This window comes from Grammomys surdaster, unplaced genomic scaffold, assembly GCF_004785775.1.
Source record: "Grammomys surdaster isolate TR1022 unplaced genomic scaffold, NIH_TR_1.0 166, whole genome shotgun sequence".
Classification (NCBI taxonomy): domain Eukaryota; kingdom Metazoa; phylum Chordata; class Mammalia; order Rodentia; family Muridae; genus Grammomys; species Grammomys surdaster.
The window spans coordinates 12,652,068-12,671,523 of NW_021604614.1; the positions used below are offsets into that span (position 1 = coordinate 12,652,068).

General features: G+C 42.0%; 1 protein-coding gene across 1 annotated transcript in view; it reads right to left on the reverse strand.

The window, feature by feature from the left end:
* Positions 1-19,374, reverse strand: part of Kntc1 (kinetochore associated 1) — a 74,169-nt gene extending 54,795 nt beyond the window's left edge. Inside the window, exons 1-13 of the mRNA XM_028766074.1 lie at positions 19,306-19,374; positions 13,782-13,956; positions 12,213-12,333; positions 10,535-10,650; positions 9,723-9,801; positions 8,891-8,968; positions 7,452-7,486; positions 7,101-7,220; positions 5,392-5,485; positions 4,073-4,125; positions 3,666-3,781; positions 3,269-3,323; positions 2,324-2,422 (exon numbers count right to left, since the gene is read on the reverse strand). Coding sequence (XP_028621907.1) covers positions 2,324-2,422; positions 3,269-3,323; positions 3,666-3,781; positions 4,073-4,125; positions 5,392-5,485; positions 7,101-7,220; positions 7,452-7,486; positions 8,891-8,968; positions 9,723-9,801; positions 10,535-10,650; positions 12,213-12,333; positions 13,782-13,910 — 1,095 coding nt within the window. The 5' untranslated portion in view covers positions 13,911-13,956; positions 19,306-19,374. The remainder of the gene's footprint in view (positions 1-2,323; positions 2,423-3,268; positions 3,324-3,665; positions 3,782-4,072; positions 4,126-5,391; positions 5,486-7,100; positions 7,221-7,451; positions 7,487-8,890; positions 8,969-9,722; positions 9,802-10,534; positions 10,651-12,212; positions 12,334-13,781; positions 13,957-19,305) is intronic.
* Positions 19,375-19,456: the final 82 nt, after the last annotated feature.

Consider the following 19,456-nt stretch of genomic DNA (forward strand, 5'->3'; position numbering starts at 1 on the left):
TAAAATTATTAAGAAAAAACTCAAACATTGAGGAAAACGATTTTCTCCTGGTTTGGAAGCCATGCCACATAAGGAACTTGCTAATGATGACGGGAAGATCTGATCACAGGGAGAGACCTGGGGGGGCTGTCTTAAGCCAGAGGTGGTGCAAACAACTTCACCTGCTCAGTCATCTTGGTAGTCCTTTCCTTAAAATTCTTTATTTACCTTCTACTTGATCGTATGTGTCTGTTTAAATGTATGTATTTGCACGTAAATGCACGGGTCTGAACAGAAGATGGGGTCAGATTCTCTGGGCCTGGAGATACAGGTGTTATGAGCCACCATCTGAATGCTGGAAACCAAATTCAGGTCCTCTGCAAGAGCAACAGCCATGCTTAACCACTGAGCAAAGTCTCCAGGCTTCAAAAATAGTGTTATTCACACACATACACACACATACACACACACACACACACACACAATTATTTTATATGTATGGGTGTTTTGCCTGCATGAATGTCTGTGCACAGCATGTGTGCCCGTTGCCCGCAGAGGCCATAAAAAGGTATTGGGTGAACGGGAAATGGACTTACAAATGGCTGTGAGTTACCATGTGAGTGCTGGAAATCAAACATGGGTCTTTTGGAAGAGAAGCTAGTGCTCTTAATCTCAGGGCCATCACTCCAACTCACAGCCTTATTCTTAAGAGGTATTGAAGAAAAGTATACAAGTTCCAAAATGTATGGAAAACAGCTCTCACAACTACGTGTGTGTGTGTGTGTGTGTGTGTGTGCACGTGTGCACGCGTGTGTGCATGTAAAGAGATGAAATAAAATGTTTTTTTGAAAAGGATCACAGTTGATGGGTATGACTGCACACACCTTTGATCCCAGCACCAGGAGGCAGAGGCGTGTGAGTCTCTATGAGTTCTAGGCTACTTTGATCTACATATCGAATTCCATGACTTAGGGCTACACAGAGAGACCCTGTCTCAAACAAACGAAGAAACAAACAAAAAAAAATCGCAATTTGAAAATGTACAGATGCCGGGCGGTGGTGGCGCACGCCTTTCATCCCAGCACTTGGGAGGCAGAGACAGGCAGATTTCTGAGTTCGAGGCCAGCCTGGTCTACAGAGTGAGTTCCAGGACAGCCAGGGCTATACAGAGAAACCCTAAAAACCAAAAAAAAACAAAAAAAAAAAAGAAAAGAAAGAAAGAAAAAGAAAGAAAGAAAGAAAACGTAGAGAGAATCTCTTATAAGCCACACCTGTCAATAAAAAAGCCGATGGCCAATGAGCTGAGGCAGGAAATAGGTGGGACACTGGCAGGAAGGGAGAGGATGCTGGGAAATAGTGCGCATATGAAGGAGAGTCAAGAGAGCTGAGAGAGGACAGATGTAAACCAGAGGTGGCTGAATTCAGGGTGGAATGACTGAAGAGAACAGAGAAAGTTTCAAGTGAGAAGGACATATGTAAACCAGCAAGAAGCTGAAGTAAGCACAGAATAGAAGGAAAGAGACCCTGGGAGAGGCTAAGGAAGAAGCAGGCCAGGACTACAGGGGAGGGAAACTAATTATGTGGAAGACACAGAATAGTTTAAATGGTTAAATAAGTTATGAGTGAGCCAGGGAATGAGCCAAAACTTATAGCCTAGGCATTTAGTAATAAATAGTTTCAGAGTCATCATTCCTGGAGCAGGGGCTGGAAAGAAAAAACGAAATAGTTTTTACATGAAACTATAAATATCACAGACTGCATATGACTGTTACATATTCATAATTTCTTAAAGTAAAAGGAGATGAAAAAGTTCACTACCCTAATTTGATCTTTATAGACTTTAAAGATGCAATCACTTGGCACACTATATATACCCCACACAGTTTTAGAATTAAAATAACAAGTCAATTTTAACAAAGCACTACTGCTGTGAACATTGTCATCGATAGTCTCGTACAGACAGAAAGGAAGCCGAGAAGCTGAGGAAGGGCTGGACAGCTCAGAGGTGGAGAGCGTGTGCTGCTCCTGCAGAGGAACCGAGCTGCAGTCCCCCGACCCACACCCAAGGGCTCACAACTCCAGCATCAGCGGATCTGACACCTCTGACACACATACTCACCCCCTACACACAAAATTTAAAAAGAGACAATTTTTTTTAAAACAAAACAACTGAATAGCAGATGAAGTTTTATCTTGATTTGTATTAAGACTAGTATGTGTTAGTAATGAATATAAGTATAAGCCAGAGACAAAGCAAAGTATTGTTCCACCCACATTTTTCTTACTTGTGAAAAATAAGGAAAAAAAATATAGCAAAGTCATTAAAAAATGTGCATAAACATACCGTGCTAATTCCTGTTTGAACTAAAGAAGAAACACTAGATACTTCCAAAGAATACAGTATTTCCATCGTAGGTAAAGAATAAATGATGAGGTTTCTCGTCTACGAGAAATGAAAAATACAAACCCATCAGCACAAGTCAGCTCTTCCCCGTCAAGATGTCTATTAAAATGTCTTGTACAAGCCAGACGCAGAAAACCACAGCACTCGCTTACTATATAAGGTGGCCTGCCACTGCTATTATAGAAATCCTATACACAAAATTGTGTTCTTTAAAGACAGAAAACCAAAAGGGAACACTGCTCTAGTCCACCTGCCCTGCTGAATGAAAACACTCACAGAATCGCCCACCTCCCCACCTCTGGAGTGCTGAACCTTCACAACAACCAACCTGGTAAGTGCCTTTTCTTCTGTCCCCACCCTTTCTTTCTATTCTTTTCCTTCTCCTTCTTTGTCCTTTCCTTTCCTTCTTTTTTCAGCACTGGAGGCTAAACTCAGTGCCTTGCTACTCTTTCATCTCTAGCCTTTGACTTTTTGACATAGGGACTTGCTATACAACCCAGGAAAGCCTTGAACTCATGACCTTGCTGTCTCAGCCTTCTGAATGCTAGAACTACAGTTGTGAGATACCATACCTAGCTTAAATAAGTTCTTATATTTTTTTTTCCAGGGACAGGGTTTCACTGTATACCCCTGTAGACTGGGATGACCTAAAACTCGCAGAGATCCACCTGCCTCTGCCTTCCGAGTGCCACCACTGCCTGGTTTATTTTTGGTTCCTAAAATGATCTGTTTACTGAAGAGCCAAAATTTTCATCCATTCTTTGAAAACAAGGCTCTGCGTATTAATTCTTGTTTGCCGAAGTCTTTGCGAACTACAATAGTATGCTAGTAATCATGACTTCCCACTCATAAAATGGACAAATGTGAAGTAAAGTCTCCCGGTACCTTCTCCTTCGTTGTGGCTGTCAGGGTGACTAATTTGAGATTTGTAATCCCTTGCCTAAAAGAGAAGAGAAACTCAAGTTAAAAAGCCATGCATGTTTCTAAGTATGAACTTACATAAAGTGATATTCTCACAGAAAGGTCAAAACACACTCAGAGAAGACCATGGACTCTGCTTCCCTTGCACACATCCCAGAGTCTGTTCCTACCATCATGACGTAGACGCTCACATCATATTATCTATTCATGCCAAATAGAAACTGGCAAGTAATGCATCAGTCCTCCCTCTGCCGGACCGGCTCAGGTGTGATTTCAAACACAGTATGTAGGAAAAGATCTGAACAAACCCAGACCGATACTTGGTGCTATGGAAATCACTATCAACTAGACCCCAACATACCAGGTAACTGATGAGGGAGAATCCGCTTCTGTCGTGAGGAGAAACTGCTCTACGGGAAGGGGAGGCCAATTCCACACAGGAGTGAGAGTGTAAGCATCCCACAAGCTCAGCACATTCTACAGGGAAGACACTCACTTAGACATCTATGATTCCAAAGCGAAAGTCAGGCTACGTTCCTTGGCTCACACTGAGACGAGGCATAGCACACAGATAGTCATGCACCCCAGCTAACGTCCTTGTCTACCCCTTTTATTAATAAATGTATTATCGGGTGGCAGGTGATGGTCAGTGGTAGAACACTTGCGTGGCATTAATGAGGCTGTGAGTTGACTCTCTAGCACAAAGGCTCAAAGGACAAAAACATGGTCGTAGTAAATGAAACCACGAAGGAAGTATCAGAAACGTACATCAGTGTCGAGCACAAAAAGCAGGTTGTCAATCAGCTGAAATGACTTTGCACCTGAAAGAGAAAGGGAGATATCTAAGGGTTTTATTTCTCCCTCACATAGGACCCTGTTTCAACTGAAAATTCATGTCTTCATAAAAAGGCAGAACTACATTTAAATGGTGTCCCCATTTTCATCTACTCTTGCCTCAATTTTGACTTTTGTTACTGCTGCTCTTGTTTCAAGGTGACTAATAAAATACAAAGCCTTTCCAAAGGTAATAACTGAACATGTCACAAAGGTGGGTGGAAGTCACCAAATGAATCTGGCTTCTTTCAGTGTGATAACAAAGTGACCTGTGCTCGGAAAAGTAGCTTGTATCTGTACTCCCAGTGTTATGGAAAATCACACAGGAGTAATGCTCAGAGTTGAGGCAAGTCTGGGCTACTATAATCAGCCTAGACTATAGTAGGAGCCATCTCAAAAACAAAAACAAACTCCAAAAAAAACAAACCAAAACAACAACAAAATCCCAAAAACAGGGTGGGCAAGATGGCTCTCAGAGCATAAAAGCGCTCGCCACACCTGAGAACCCAAGCTCAATCCTTAGGACCAACATGACATGATGAAAGGAGAGAACCAATTCCCAGGTTGCCTTTGATCTCCACATACACATACATTAAGGTAACCAAATTTGTACAGGTAATGTACAAACTAAACAAATATAATGAAAGAAAGATAATCCCAGCACTTGGGAGGCAGAGGCAGGCAGATTTCTGAGTTCGAGGCCAGCCTGGTCTACAGAGTGAGTTCCAGGACAGCTAAGGCTACACAGAGAAACCCTGTCTCGAAAAACAAAACAAACAAACAAACAAACAAAACAAAAGAATAATGAAAGAAAGAAAGAAAGAAAGAAAGAAAGAGAGAGAGAGAGAGAGAGAGAGAGAGGGAGGGAGGAAGGGAGGGAAGGAAGGAGGGAGGGAGGGAGGGAAGGAGGATGGATGACGAACCAGAGGACCTTCAAGATGGTTCAGGGATAAAGGGCTATTGTCATTAAGTCTGGGAAGCTGAGATCAATCCCCAGAACTCACACAGCAGAAAGAGAATAACTCCTGAGAGTTCTTCTCAGGAGTCCTCTGACCTCCACTCACACATACAGACACACCCTGTAATTCTATGCAACACATACCTTACCTATGGCAGCATAAACCTGTGCTACCACTCCACCAGTGCTGGAGGATCAGAAGTTCAAGGTTAGCCTTGGCTACACAGTAAATCTGAGCCCAGCCTAGGACATTTCAGAGTGACAACAGAAAGTTGCATCAGTGGCTTATCATTACCTTTAATATTGTCTGTGTCCACAAAGTTCTTAAGAGACATTTCTTTCTTGGTAGAATCTGGTTCCCATTTTGAGAATGCACAACTACCAGTTCCCTGGAAAAGTGCAACAGTACATCAGTTGGATACCTTAACCCCAAACCTTCCGGGAATCGCACAAAACAAATGCACATAAGCTGTACACATTCTGAATTCAAACACACGTGTGTGTGTGCTCACTGGGAAGGATGCTGGAGAATGAACCCCCAGGGCTTTGTTAAGCTAAGTGAGCACTCTACTACTAAACTATATCCCCAGCCACTTCTATTTCATCCTCAGGGAGTGTCCTGCTGTTGCCCAGGCTGGCCTCACTTAAGATCCTCCAGTGTGAGCCTCCTAACCGGACGGGTCTGTAAGCTAGGTTTGCAGGCCTTAACACGTGGCACCAAGGAGCTTTCACCTCTGTTTCTCTCTTAGCTTAAGAACTGACTGGAGGGACTAAAGAGATGATTAGGTGCTTAAGAGAGCTTGCTGTTCTGCCAGAGGACGAGAGTTGGTTTAGAACCGTCCACTACTAGTGTTCCACAATTGCCTGTATCTCAACTTCAAGGGATCTGATGTCACACACTGTTAGGGCTTCTACAGCCACCCAAAAGTCATATCACACACACACACACATACAAATAAATAAATAAAGGAAGACCAGACTGGGAAGGACAATGAGGTATTCATAACTCCTAGCTATCGCTTGAATATTTGAGTACATACTTGAACATCTCACCCTAAAGAAAAAGAAACTCTTGCAACACTATAAGCATAGCCTTTTGTTTATTACAAAAGAAAAGAAACAAAGAGACAAAAGCTGTGCAGGGTGGTGAATGCCATTCATCCCAGTGCAGAGAAGGCAGAGGCAGGAGGATCTCCCAATAGAGCTTTTACAATCGCCCTCATTGCACAATGGCAATACTTGAAGGATGTTAGAGAGAGCTACAGCGGTCAGACATGAGGCTGCGATGAGCATTTAGAGGCGTGATCACGGGTACCGCCACTCGTGGAGCCTTTTTTTTGGTTTCTTTTTCTGTGATTTCTAAGTTGACAGAAATGAAGAAACATGGCTGGGTGAAGGAACAAAACCCTGCCTGATCAAAACGAAGCTGCGCACGCCTTTAATGCCAGCACAAAAAAAGGCAGAAGCAGGCAGATCTCTGAGTTCAAGGATAGCCAGGGCTACATAGTAAGACCCTGACTCAAAAAAACAAAAGAGAAGACAATTTCGGGGACAGACTAGTGAAAATCAACACCAATGATCTAACAGAGAAAGGATTACTTAGTTAATTTTATAATCATGATTTTGTAATGCCCCTCACCCCCATTTTTTTGAGACAGGGTGATGGAATTAGAGTTATGTGCCACCATGTCTGGCTTGTTTCGTTTTAAATGATTTTTTTTTTCATTTTTATTTATGATCTAGGTGAGTGTGTATGTGCACGTGTGTGAAGGTGTCCAGGGGCCACAAGAGGGCAGCAGATCTTCCGGAGCTGAGTTACAGGCATTTGGGACCAGCACAACTTAGGTGCTGGGGACCAAACTCTGGTGTTCCTCAAGGGAAGCAAGGACTCTTAACCATAGAGCCGCTAGCCTTTATTTCTGTTCTTGTCACATTACAAATTAACTTGTACTTTAACTAAAAATAAATGTTTCTGACAAAAACAACATTTATAAAAAGAATTACCCCAATTATCACAGACGTTTCACATGCAAATTTTCCAAATTGAGATGCCACAAGACTGAGACAACCAAAATTGTGGTAATTTTCAGTAGAAATAAAACTACATTTGAATTGTCCTTGTAACTGCAAAATTTAAAAAAAAAAAAATTAGAATAATACATATATATGCCCCCTAAAAACCATAAGCTGTTTAAATCAATTATGTATGTTTTTAAACAGAAAAGTTACTTAAGTGTTAGATTACAGCAGATCCTATACCATCAGCCAGTACAATGATTAATCACAGAAACGGCCTCTACATTCATAGTAAGTAAAGATTTAAAAATATATATATATACAATTTTCTTTTCTTACCTTCTTGGCTGAATCCAAGTCTGTGTTCTCAATTGCTTCATTAAAGAAAAAAAGAACCATCTAAACACAGTATCAATCTACAGGTTTTTATAAACTAAAAATATGACTTGTCTCTCCCTTTGAGTTAAAGTGAAATTAATACATCCTAAGCCAAAGAACACAAGTCAGGATCAGCAAGTTACTCTTTCTAACCAAGAATATTCCCTGTGAGTTCGTATTGTACACAGGCATCAGCACAGCTAATGCACAGAGCCTCATCAAGGGCCTCTACCCCACCCCCACCACCCAAGCTACTCAAGCCTGAAGTCTCAAATGTAAAGTATTCACCGTTGCCCATTCTGGCTTGGAACATCTCTTCTGTCTAGATCCTGCATTAACTATTAAAAAAAAAAAAAATTATGTATCTTAAATGTTTTTCTGTTTGTTTGAGATAAGATCTCTATGTAGCCTTGGCTGTCCTGGAACTATGTAAACCAGACTGGCCTTGAACTCACAGAGGTACTCTTGCCTGTCAGAATTGGGATTAAAAACATGAGCTACACCCCCCCCATCCAAAATGACGTGTTTTATAACATATTTAGAACATAGTCACACACAGGGTACCTACCATGCATCTAGCAAGCAGTAGATGCTAGAAAGGTCCCTCAGTTTTATCTGATCTGGTGAGACTTACAGTCCATACACTGAATTACTACTGATGGCTACTCTGCATTGCGTGTTTGTTGTATGAGATAAAGGCATGGTAATGTAGGGGCACATACACCGTTGCTTGCACGTGCGGCGGACAGAACAGGATTTCGGTTGTCCAACTGTATCGTTTTGATCTCTGCTTTATTGCTTTGAGACAGGATCGCTCACTGGACAAGAAGCACACTGTTTTAGCTGTGTTGGCTGTCAGCCGACACTGAGGATCCATCCATGTCTACTCTGCACCTCCTGTTAGTTACAGGCAGAAGCATAGCTTGGCCAGCTTTTTACACAGGTGCTGGGGATTTGAACTCACGTCCTCATGCTTTCAAACAAAGTGCTCTTACCTACTACAGCATCTCACCAGCTCACTTTGCAATATTAAGTTAGTCATTTCCATTCCTGTGTTTAGTCACGCCTTCAAAGAGCCACTTAGCGGCTGAGATGGAGTTCAGTGGTAGAGCACCTACCTAGTATGCACAAGACCCTGAGTCTCACCTTCAGTATTACAACAAGCCACTTATCACTGCTGTCTTTTCTTTCCAGTTAAGTTATACACTGTCAGAAGGCTATAACCCAGTGATATTTTTCACATTCTACCATAGCTTTAGCACAGAAGAGTTAAGTGAACTCTGGATATGTCTAAGTATACCCACTAACATACAACTAAATTAAAATTTTCTTAAAAAGAATATTTGAAGACTTACTTGAAAACTAATAAATCCTATCACAAATCAATAAGAAAGCAATACCTTGTTCAATTTGTGAAAGCTGGAGGTTTGTAATATAAAAAAATCCATTGTTTGTTAGAAGCAGCATGTAATAGGTACCTGGTAAAATAAAATCAAAACCAAAACCAGTTTCTATAAAAGGCAGGTGAACAGACGATTCAAACCAATACTGTGAACCAGTTCTAAAATCTCTCGACTAGGGCTGAGGAGATGGGTCAGCAGGTAAAGATACTGATCACCAAGCTTGACAACTTGAGACCCACATGGTACAAAGAGAGACTCAAGTTCCACAAGTTGTCCTCTGACCCCTACTAGTGAGCAGGAATGAGGAATGTGGTCCTGGGCACACACACACACAAACACACACACACACACACTGACTTTTACATGCTAAATCAACAAATATTTTAAAGGAATGGAATGTCATAATGAAGGAAAAAAAAATAAGATAAAGCTCTTTTGTGGTGTTATTTCCACCTAGAAGATACCTCCTGTCTTTGGCATTTCTCTCTATTCCCTAATAAACCAGTATTCAATCTGCTAAAAAAAAAAAAGAAAAAGAAAAAACCCTGTGCCAGGTGTGGTTTAGCCCAGCAGGAGGCAGAGGCTGGGAGATCTCTTTGAGGGCAGCCTGGTGTATTCAGACCAGTCAGGATTACATAGTGAGACTCTGTCTCAAAAAGAAAACAAACAAAAAGATTCTTTCTTATGTTAATTGTACTAACAGAAAATTTACCATGATTTAGGTAGCACAGCAATTAACGTATAATGTTTATTAAACATAAATGTGAATACTTGATTGGGTATCCATCAAAAACCGTGCCCCCCCAAAAAAAAAATCAAAGAAACTTACCTTCATCTGAACCGTCTTTCTCAATAATGAGATTCTGGTAAGTACGCTGAAACTCATCCTCAGCTCTCTTCACAAAAGCCTAATTGCAATCGAATTTCAAACAGCAAGAGTGAACTGAGACAGACAACAGCAAGTGGGGAGTTTGCAGTTTAGACCCGACACAGCAACGACAGACCACCTCCTAAATCAGCGGCTCTCAACCTTCCTAACACTGCAACCCTTTCAAACAGTCCCACATGCTGTGGGGACACAAAATTATTACACTGCTACTTGATCACTGTAATCCTGATTCTGTTGTAAATTGTCTTGCAGGAGATCTGATATGAAACCCAAGACCCACGGATTGAGAGCTGAGGCACCTAAACACTTCAGCTTGACAATGGAAAAGGACAAGCACGCGCAGTGTCTCCTGAGTGTCACTTCTCACTTTTGAATTGACTCCATGTGTTTTTGCAGTCCGATTCTTTTCCCCTTCCTTTCTCCCTCTTGCTCCGGCCCGCTCGCTCCAGCCCAAAGGTATGTATGTATGTATGTATGTATGTATGTACATATTTATTTATTATATGTAAGTACACTGTAGCTGTCTTCAGACACCCATAAGAGAGCATCAGATCTCCTTACAGATGGTTGTGAGCCACAATATGGCTGCTGGGATTTGAACTCATGACCTCTGGAAAAGCAGTCATCTCACAAATCCTGTAGTCTGATTCTTAAATTCAACAAAACAGATTTTTTTTTTTAACTTTAAAACACAGGCTATGTGAATGTTTGTTTGCTGGACTTGCTGTCTAAAAGGGAAACACGGCCCTTACCTTGGTGAATAGCGTTTGCTTCAATGTAACATAGATAAGGTGGAAGTTGCCACTTCTCTCCCCTACAAAGAGAAACTTTCCTTCCTGACACAGGCCAACCACATCCACGTCAGTATCTGAAAAATTCAAATCCAAGTTATAGGTGATTTTCAATAATCCTTAATTTCGATTTAAAAAGAGCAAATTTTCACACCTAAAAGGTCAGTAGCTTATTCCAATCTATGCAAGTCATGGAAGTGTATGTCTATAACCCCAACATATGAGCAGCAGACAGGGCATTGAAAGGGTTTCTCTGGGCAGTCCAAGCTGTCCTGGAACTCACTCTGTAGATCAGGCTGGCCTCAAACTTAAGAGATCCACCTGCCTCTCCCAGCCCATTGCTGGAATCAATGGCTTAAGAAAGACCCCAAGTTTAAAGGCAGCCTGGGTTAAATAAAATGAGCTTGCCTTAAACAAAAACAAACAAACAAAAAATCATCACCACCAACAAAACAGTAAGACAGGAAAATCTTTCAAAACATTTTCACTTAATTTCGGCTTAATCATTGACCCGCCACTTAAAAATCATTTCAATTTTTATTCTTAAATGGTGACTTTTGAGCCTGGTAGCACACAACTTTAATCCCAACACTTAGGGTGGGTGTCGGGGGACAGAGGCAGGAGGATCTCTTTAAGTTTGAGGCCAGCGTGGTCTACAGAGTGAGTTCCTGGACAGCTAGGGATACACAGAAAAATCCTGTCTCAAGGGGAGAAAACTCTGACTCCTTTTTTTTAAAAGATGTATTTATTTTTATTTTATGTGTATTTTGCCTAAATGTTATGTCTGTGTCTGTGAAGGGTATCAGATCCCTGGAACTGAAATTATGAGGCCCCACATAAGTGATGGAAACCAAACCCATGTCCTCAAGCCCATGAGTAGCCAGTAGTCTTAACAGCTGAGCTATCTCTCCACCTCTTTAAAGAATTTTTTTTTTAAAGATACAGTATTATTAATAACCTAGGTTGACCTTGGAACTTGGTATGTAGTCTAGGCTAGCCTCTAACTCCCATTTCTCCAGCCTCAACTTCCAAAGTGCTGGGATTTCACACCACAACCAAATTCATTATTAAATCCACGTTAACTCAAACAATTATTGCACACACGCATTCTAAAAGATTATTACACTGTGATCTATTCTCCTAGAACTAATAGGAACGTGGTAACCTGCCCTCTTTATGTGCACAAACACAAAACACGCGCAAGATTAGAAACTTGAGTACAAATAAGCTCAGACATTAGGATTCAAATATATAACTGGGAGGAGGGGTTGTTTGAATAAATACCACAAACAATCAAATCCTTGCTTACATCCATCTTCCCCCTTAGAGATTCTGAGGCAAGGTTTTATGTCAGCATCCTTTGAACCTAAAGCCCAATAAGCACTAATGATTTTCTTGAGATTCATCCTTTTTTTCCTCGGTTTTCAAGACAGAGTTTCTTTGTGTAGTCCTGACTATCCTGGACTCCGTAGACCAGGCTAGCCAGAGATCTGATTGCCTCTGACTCTCAGGTTCTGGGTTTAAATGTGTGCAGGACCATGGCCCAATTCTTATAAACAATGGATTAAAGAAAACAGGGTCCATAGAAATCAGCATCAGTCCTCCTTGACTCTCGGGTGTTTGACTCTGTCAGACTTACCAAAGATGAGAAACAACTGGAGCGATCTGCATAGACTGTCCAGCAGTATCACTGACTGGTCAGCAACGATTATAAAGCCCTCACTTAAGCTGCAGGCTTGTATCTTCGGACTCGGTGAGGTCTGTGGGAGGGGAAAGCATGACCAAAAGTAAAATGATTTCATAGAAGCTTCATGACACTTAATAATACTGTCCTAAGGCCAGGTGTGGTGGCAGGTGTTTGGTTTCAGAGCCCAGGACAAGGGACTGGGGTGTATATTTTATATACCAAATATGGGATGAAATATCCTGTGATGCACATGATTAAAATCAGATGAATTATTGAAAAGGACAAAAATGATTATGAAGCCTATTCTGCCACTCAAAATAGAGAACTACCTATACATCTCTCAGTACCAAATTCTTCCTCTTGAACCCCATAAAAGGAAGCCCCAAACAAGAGAGGCCTTGAGTAACCTTTCTTGTAGTACATTCTAGTCTTTTTTATTGCTTTGCTTTGAATAAACTCTCCTTGCTACTTCTGTGAACCTGGGTAAGTCACTATTTTCAAATTTTGGGAAATAGGCGGAGAATGCAGAAACACGTGACTCTACCGGCCACAGGAGTACTGAACTCAGTAAAGAAGTGCAGCTTGGGTCGGGGAGGGTGTTGACATAACATTTAACTAACAAATCCTGGTGGCGTGTTCGCTGTCCGCCTCAAGGTTTTAAGTTGCCAAATGAAACCACACACGGCCTTTATATTTTGATATGCCTTAAACAGCGCCAATACCCGGGCCACTTCCTAACCTCCGTGCGGTTAATCGACCTCTCCTCTGGGCCTCACACTCCTAGCTCCTGAGTGGAGTCTACTCTCCTAGACCTCTCCTGGTGGTCTTTCTCCTCTCCTCCTTCTCAGTCTCAAGCCTGGGAAATTCCAAAGACCTGCTCTATCTGTCCTTCCCAGTTATTGGCTGTTGGGATTTTTATTCACCAATCAGAACTACCTGGGGAGCAGGGTCCTTCCTCTGTGTGTGTGTGTGGGGGGGGGTTTCCTTGTGTAAACAATTTGGGGAACCCAAATTAACATTTGAATACCAGCAGTATTAGGCCAAACCCACTAGAGGAGAGAGCCCTAGTGTTCAAGTCTACTGGGAATGTCTTATGTCCCAAGCAGACAGCAGATAATTCTTTTTTTTTTTTTTTCCTTGCTTTTTGGGGTTTTTTGAGACAAAGTTTCAAGGAGATAATTCTTTATATCAACTTATATACTATCCCTCAGTGTGGTGGTATTTTGGTTTTAGCTTTGAGACAGTGGCTGGTCAATGTTGTCTTAATTGGCCTGGACTCATTATATGACTCTGGCTGGCCTCAGACTCTAACTCCCAGTCATCCCCCTGCCTCACCCTCCAGATACTTGATTACAGACACAAACCACGCAGTCCAATTCAGCTTACATCCTCTTTGTAAAAGGAGTTAGGGAGGGCTCATCTTTGGAAACACTGCTCCTAAGATGACCCAGGCGAACGTGGATGCCCATTTCCTAATGTCTGTGACTGAACCTTGATTCAAAGTCAGTATAAAACCATCACCTTCTCAGAGGAGAACTTCCCAAGCAAGTCTGCTTGGTACAACGCAGTCACGTTTTCTTTTCTTGAGTCAACACTGAGGCATCCACTCCCGGTGTCATCGCTTGTTAGAAGCTCAATATTGTTCCACATGTTTCTGAGACTGTCTTTGAGAGGAAGGAAGGAACCACTGTCTTTCCTGGAACAACAGACCAAATTATTTTTGTGCATAGGATTTAGTTCTTTGGGAAATGAAGTCTTACTCAAAGAAAAAAAAACCCAAAACTTAGTACTAATAAACTAAAAAACCTAACTTTGTCTTCAATGCTGTGTCTGGGGTTGTCACACAGTTTGGCTCGGTAAAACAAACGGACAAGTATTATGATTATCACCAGAGAATACTGAATTGTCTTACACACAAGTCAGTCTGATCTTATCAATATATCCTGGAGCTTGTACTGTTTCGTGGCCTCAACATCTGAATTATCCAAAGTTTTCATTTGAAATAAACCATTACGTGCCCTTCTCCAGCCTTGAGCAGGCCGGAAAGACCTTGTTTACAATAGACCTAGTAATAGGATGTAGTTGGAGTGATCAGCCCTGGCTGTACACATAACTTCCTATAGGAATTTAGGAGAAGCTCAGAGACATAATCCAGCTGAAACAAAGGATGGGATCGGTGGGCTTTCCCTACATATACAAAGTGCTGAATAGTAAATTTTGAGTCTTGATCAGAGACTTTGTCTTGGTTCTACGTTTTTCTCACCCTCTGTCTCCTTTTCATTTCCAGCCCTCCTTTCAAGTTAAGCCAGTTCGTCTGTGGCCACTGGGCGGCTATACCGTTAATCAGCATAAATCCAGGTTCTAAAGTCAGACTGGGTCACCTCACGATAAACACTTATTTGTTCATCAGAACAAATTATTAGCTGGGTGTTAGTGGCACGTGCCTTTAATCCCAGTACTCTGGAGTCAAAGACAGAGACAAGTGGATCTCTGAGTCCTAGGCCAGCCTGGTCTACAAAGTGAGTTCCAGGACAGTCAGGGCTATACAGAGAAACCCTGTCTCAAAAAAAACTACTAAATAAATAAATATTAAGAGAACAAAGAGATTAAGAAAAAGTGAGCAAGAACTGAGAAGGAGCTCTCAGAGAGGAACCAGAGTAATGTTTCAGAAGTCATGACCCTATTTCAAAGCCCATTAATATTGCAATACTATTCTCTAAGTAAATAAGTAAATAAATAAATAAGTTTGGGATTTTGGGGGTTGGGGGCATTGTAGCTCTGTTGGTAGTTATGCAGTGCTTGGTTCAACCCCCAGCACTGCATAAACCAGTTGTGATGGTACACAGAGGAACAGAAGTTCAAGGTCATTTTTGGATTGGTGGCCACCCTGGACTCTCTGAGACTACCTCAAATGAGACCCTGGCATAGTGGCACACACTTTTAATCCCAGTGCTTGGGAGGCAGAAGCAGGTAGACCTCTGCGAATTTGAGGCCAGCTTGGTCTACATAGTAAATTCCAAGACAGACAGGATTACATAGCGAAACTTTGTCTCAGAAAAACAAACAAGGGGGAGTTGGGCTTCAGTTTGTATGTGGTGATGGGTTGGGACCCAAGGTTTTGTGCATGGCAGACAAGTGCTCTATCCCGCCTCCACCCTGTCATGAGTTCGATTCTACCTTCATCAAAAACTACACCCGAAACCCAGAAGAGATTTTTTCTTAAAAAAAAAAAAAATCATTAACAATATAATTCATATCATCTGTGAAGAGAGTCGGACTAAAATAGAATCTCTGGATAACTTTTAACATCTGAAGGAAAGAGGAGCTACAGATGGCTCAGTGGTTCAAAGCGCTACTCTTCAATAGGACCAAAACTCAGTTCCCAGCACCCAACTACTCATAACTCCAATTCCAGGTGACCTTATGACCTCTTCTGACTCCACAGGCACATGCACCCGAATACACACACACACACACACAAATAAAAATAAAATCTTCTTTTAAAAATAAAGTGTATGAGGAGCTGAGGATACAGCTCAGTGGGAAGTATGAGCTCACCACACTAGAGATCTTGGGTTTGGTCTTTACCAATAAAACAAAGGTGGAGGCAGGAGGGTCAGAAGGTTAAAGGCTGGCCTTATGACAGAGTTCTAAGCCAGCCTGGGATATGAGAGAACCTTTTTAAGAAGAGATGCTGGGTGTGATGGGACACGTCTTTAATCCCAGCGAGTGAAGAGGAGGGGGATCTCTCATGAGTTTAAGGCCAAGCTGGTAATATAGTGAGTTCCAGGATAGCCAAAGCGCAGAATGGAGAAATCCTATCTCAGGCAAACAAAGTGAGGAGGAATGTACCTGTCTAGCATCAATGTTCATCTCTAAGACATTATAAACTCGGCACGGTACTGAAAGCCTATGATCACCACACTCAGGAGACGGAGACAGGAGGCCCAGAAGTTCAAGAACGCTATGAACAATTTTTGGCTTTAGGTTCTTTGCTTTCACAATGACTAGCCAGTAGTTGTCTGGGGACAAATACTATAATTCTTTTCCTCAATTTTCTAAACCTTTTTTTTTTTTAATTTTATGTGCATTGGTGTTTTGCCTGCATGTATATCTGTGTGAGGGCATCAGATCGCTGGAACTGGAGTCACAGACAGTTGTGAGCTGCCATGTGGGTGCTGGGAATTGAACCCTAGTCTTCTGCAAGAGCAGACAGTGTTCTTAACCACTGAGCTATCTCTCCAGCCCCAATTTTAATCTTTAAAGTAGTTATATAGGGCTAGCAAGATGGTTGTCATGGGGATGAAGCTTGATGCCCAACCTGACTGGAAATCTGAATTCCATTTTAAGAATCCACATGGTTGCCGGGCAGTGGTGGCACACGCCTTTAATCCCAGCACTTGGGAGGCAGAGGCTGGCGGATTTCTGAGTTCGAGGCCAGCCTGTTCTACAGAGTGAGTTCCAGGACAGCCAGCACTACACAGAGAAACCCTGTCTCGAAAAAAAAAAAGTACAAAAGAAAAAAAAATACACATATATGTACATAATGTAGACAAGCATCATGGCAAATACCCATAATCTAAGCATGTCAGAGGCAAAGACAGAAGAATAATTTCAAATTTGAGGTCAATCTGGTCTGGTCCAAGTTTGTATAGCAAGATCCTGTCTACACACACACACACATACACACACACACACACACACAAAGTGGGAGGGGAATGTTGGAGTTAGCTAAAACTAAGGGTTTTAAGGGTTTTTCTGTGTAGCCCTGGATGTTCTGAAACTCACTCTATGAACCAGGCTGACCACAAACTCAAGAGATCCTTCTGCCTCTGCCACCCAAGTGCTGGGATTAAAGGTGTGTGACACCTCTGCCTGACTTGAAGGATTTTTTTTGTTTTGTTTTAAAGATTTATTTATTTATTTTATGTATATGAGTACACTGTCCCTGTCTTCAGACACACCAGAAGAGGGCACCAGATCCCATTACAGATGGTTGTGAGCCACCATGAGGTTGCTGGGAACTGAACCCAAGACCTCTGAAAGAACAGTCGGTGCTCTTAACAGCTGAGCCATCTCTCCAGCCCTTGAAAGTTTATAGTCTTTTTTTTTTTTTTAAATAGTCAGCCTCTCACTGTATAACGGAAGATAGTCTTGAGTTAGGCTTGTCCTATTTCAGCTCCAGACTACTGGGATTTCAGCCAAGAACCACCACATCCTGCTTGTTCTGAGTTTTGATGGTTCCTGGGATTCTATTTGAATCGTCTGCTAATATGCTATCTGGAAGCAGGTAACATTTGGGCTAAGGATGTAATGAATAAAAGAAAAGAGCCCCTGCTAAGAACATAACACGACTTTAATTCCAGCACTTGGGAGGCAGAAGCAGGACAAGCTCTGCGAGTTCGAGGCCAGCCTAGTCTAGAGAGCTAGTTCCAGGACAGCCAGGGCTACACAGAGAAATCCTGTCTGGAAATACCAAAAACAAACAAAACAACAAAAACAATCCGAAAGATGAGGACTCAAAGATACTGATCCACCAACCAAAGAGCATGCACGGCCTGGACCTAGGCCCCTATACATACACAGCAGATGTGCTGTGTTTGGTCTTCCTATGGGTCACCTGATAACCAGGGTGTTGTGGGAGGCCTGTCTCTGTTGCCAGCCTTTGGATCCCTCTCATCTGGCTAGGCTGCTGGTCTGGCCTCAGTGGGAGAGGATGAGCTTAGTCCTGCTGCCACTTGGCGTGCCAGGGTGGGTTGCTACCCTTGGTAGGGCCTCCTCTTCTTTGAGGAAAAGGGGAAGGGGAACAGAGAGAGGAGGGAGGGATAGATGCAATCAGGATGTAAAGTGAATTTAATGAAAAAGAAAATAAAGCAAATACTAAAAAAAAAGAAAAAAGAACACAACTGAGTTAAAAGAAACAAAGTAATATTTTTTTTAAAAATACATGATACTTAATTGGGAATTGGGAGATTAAGACAGGTGACTTTGAGTAAATACTTTGAGTGTGTTTACTACATTTATAAAACACAAAGAGAAACATCTCAGAAACTCTACTGTGCACCAGGCACAATCCTAAGAGCTGTTCTAAAAGGGTACAATTATGAATGAGACAGAAAAATGTCACTTAAAGTTATCCTTTTTGTTGGGGGGGGGCAATATCATGTAGAGCAGACTGGTCTCAACCGTGCTATGTAGACCAAGATGAACTGGTTTATGTGTTGCTGAGGTTCGAACCCAGGCCACAGGCTAGACAAGCACTCTACCAACTGAGTTAACATTCTCAGCCCTGAGATTTATAGTCTTGTGAGAACAATAACAACAAAATGGTTGACTACTATGTCAAGTATTTTTATGCTTGGCTATTTTATCCATTTTGGCCTTGCAATTTATACTACACTTTAGGAGTTTAATTCCTGACATCAGTTAGATAATAGATCACAGTTACTGAAAGTAAGTTTAAAGCTAGTAAATCAACTCAAATAATGTCTGCTTTCCATGATTAGATTGTCTCCCAACAAATAAATGCTCATGTAAGTACAACAGCAAAGAAGGTCCGGAGAAACGGAGGATGATTTAAGAAGTACTTGTTTGGGAAAATTACTGCTGAAACCTGAATGACGGGAAACAAACTATGTAAGGTCAAGAACAGTGATTGCAATCACTGAGAAGGGCTGAAGAGTTTAGGCAGCTATGGAGCCATACCAAAAGTGGAAGACGGTGGGAGAGAAGTAAATCTTTTAAGACTAAATTTTCTATCTAGTGCGAGAGAGAGGGAGAGCGCAAACAGGTGATAAGCACAGAGATTTTGGCGTCACTGACTGCGGGAAGAAAACAGATGAGCCAATACAAGATCATAAATCAGATAAAACACTGCCGATGAAGCTATCCACAAAAGCTCAAACGGCCTGCCGTCCAGAATCCTCTCCAATTTTCCTCCCGCCAACATCTAGAGAGCGATAAACACTGAAATGGACTGAAGGCCCCTGCTGTTTCCACCTGACACGCCTCCCGCTTCCCTTGAGCCGCACGGTCGACTTCTCACCTGCAGCTGAAGAAATTAAAAGAGAATTCTCAAGTGTTTCACACTTCTTCCTGACTGTCACAACCACCCCTACTCATTTTAGGTTCCAAGCCACTGATTTGAATTGGCGGGAGAATACCGCGCCCAACCCCTTTTACGGTAGCCGAAGCCG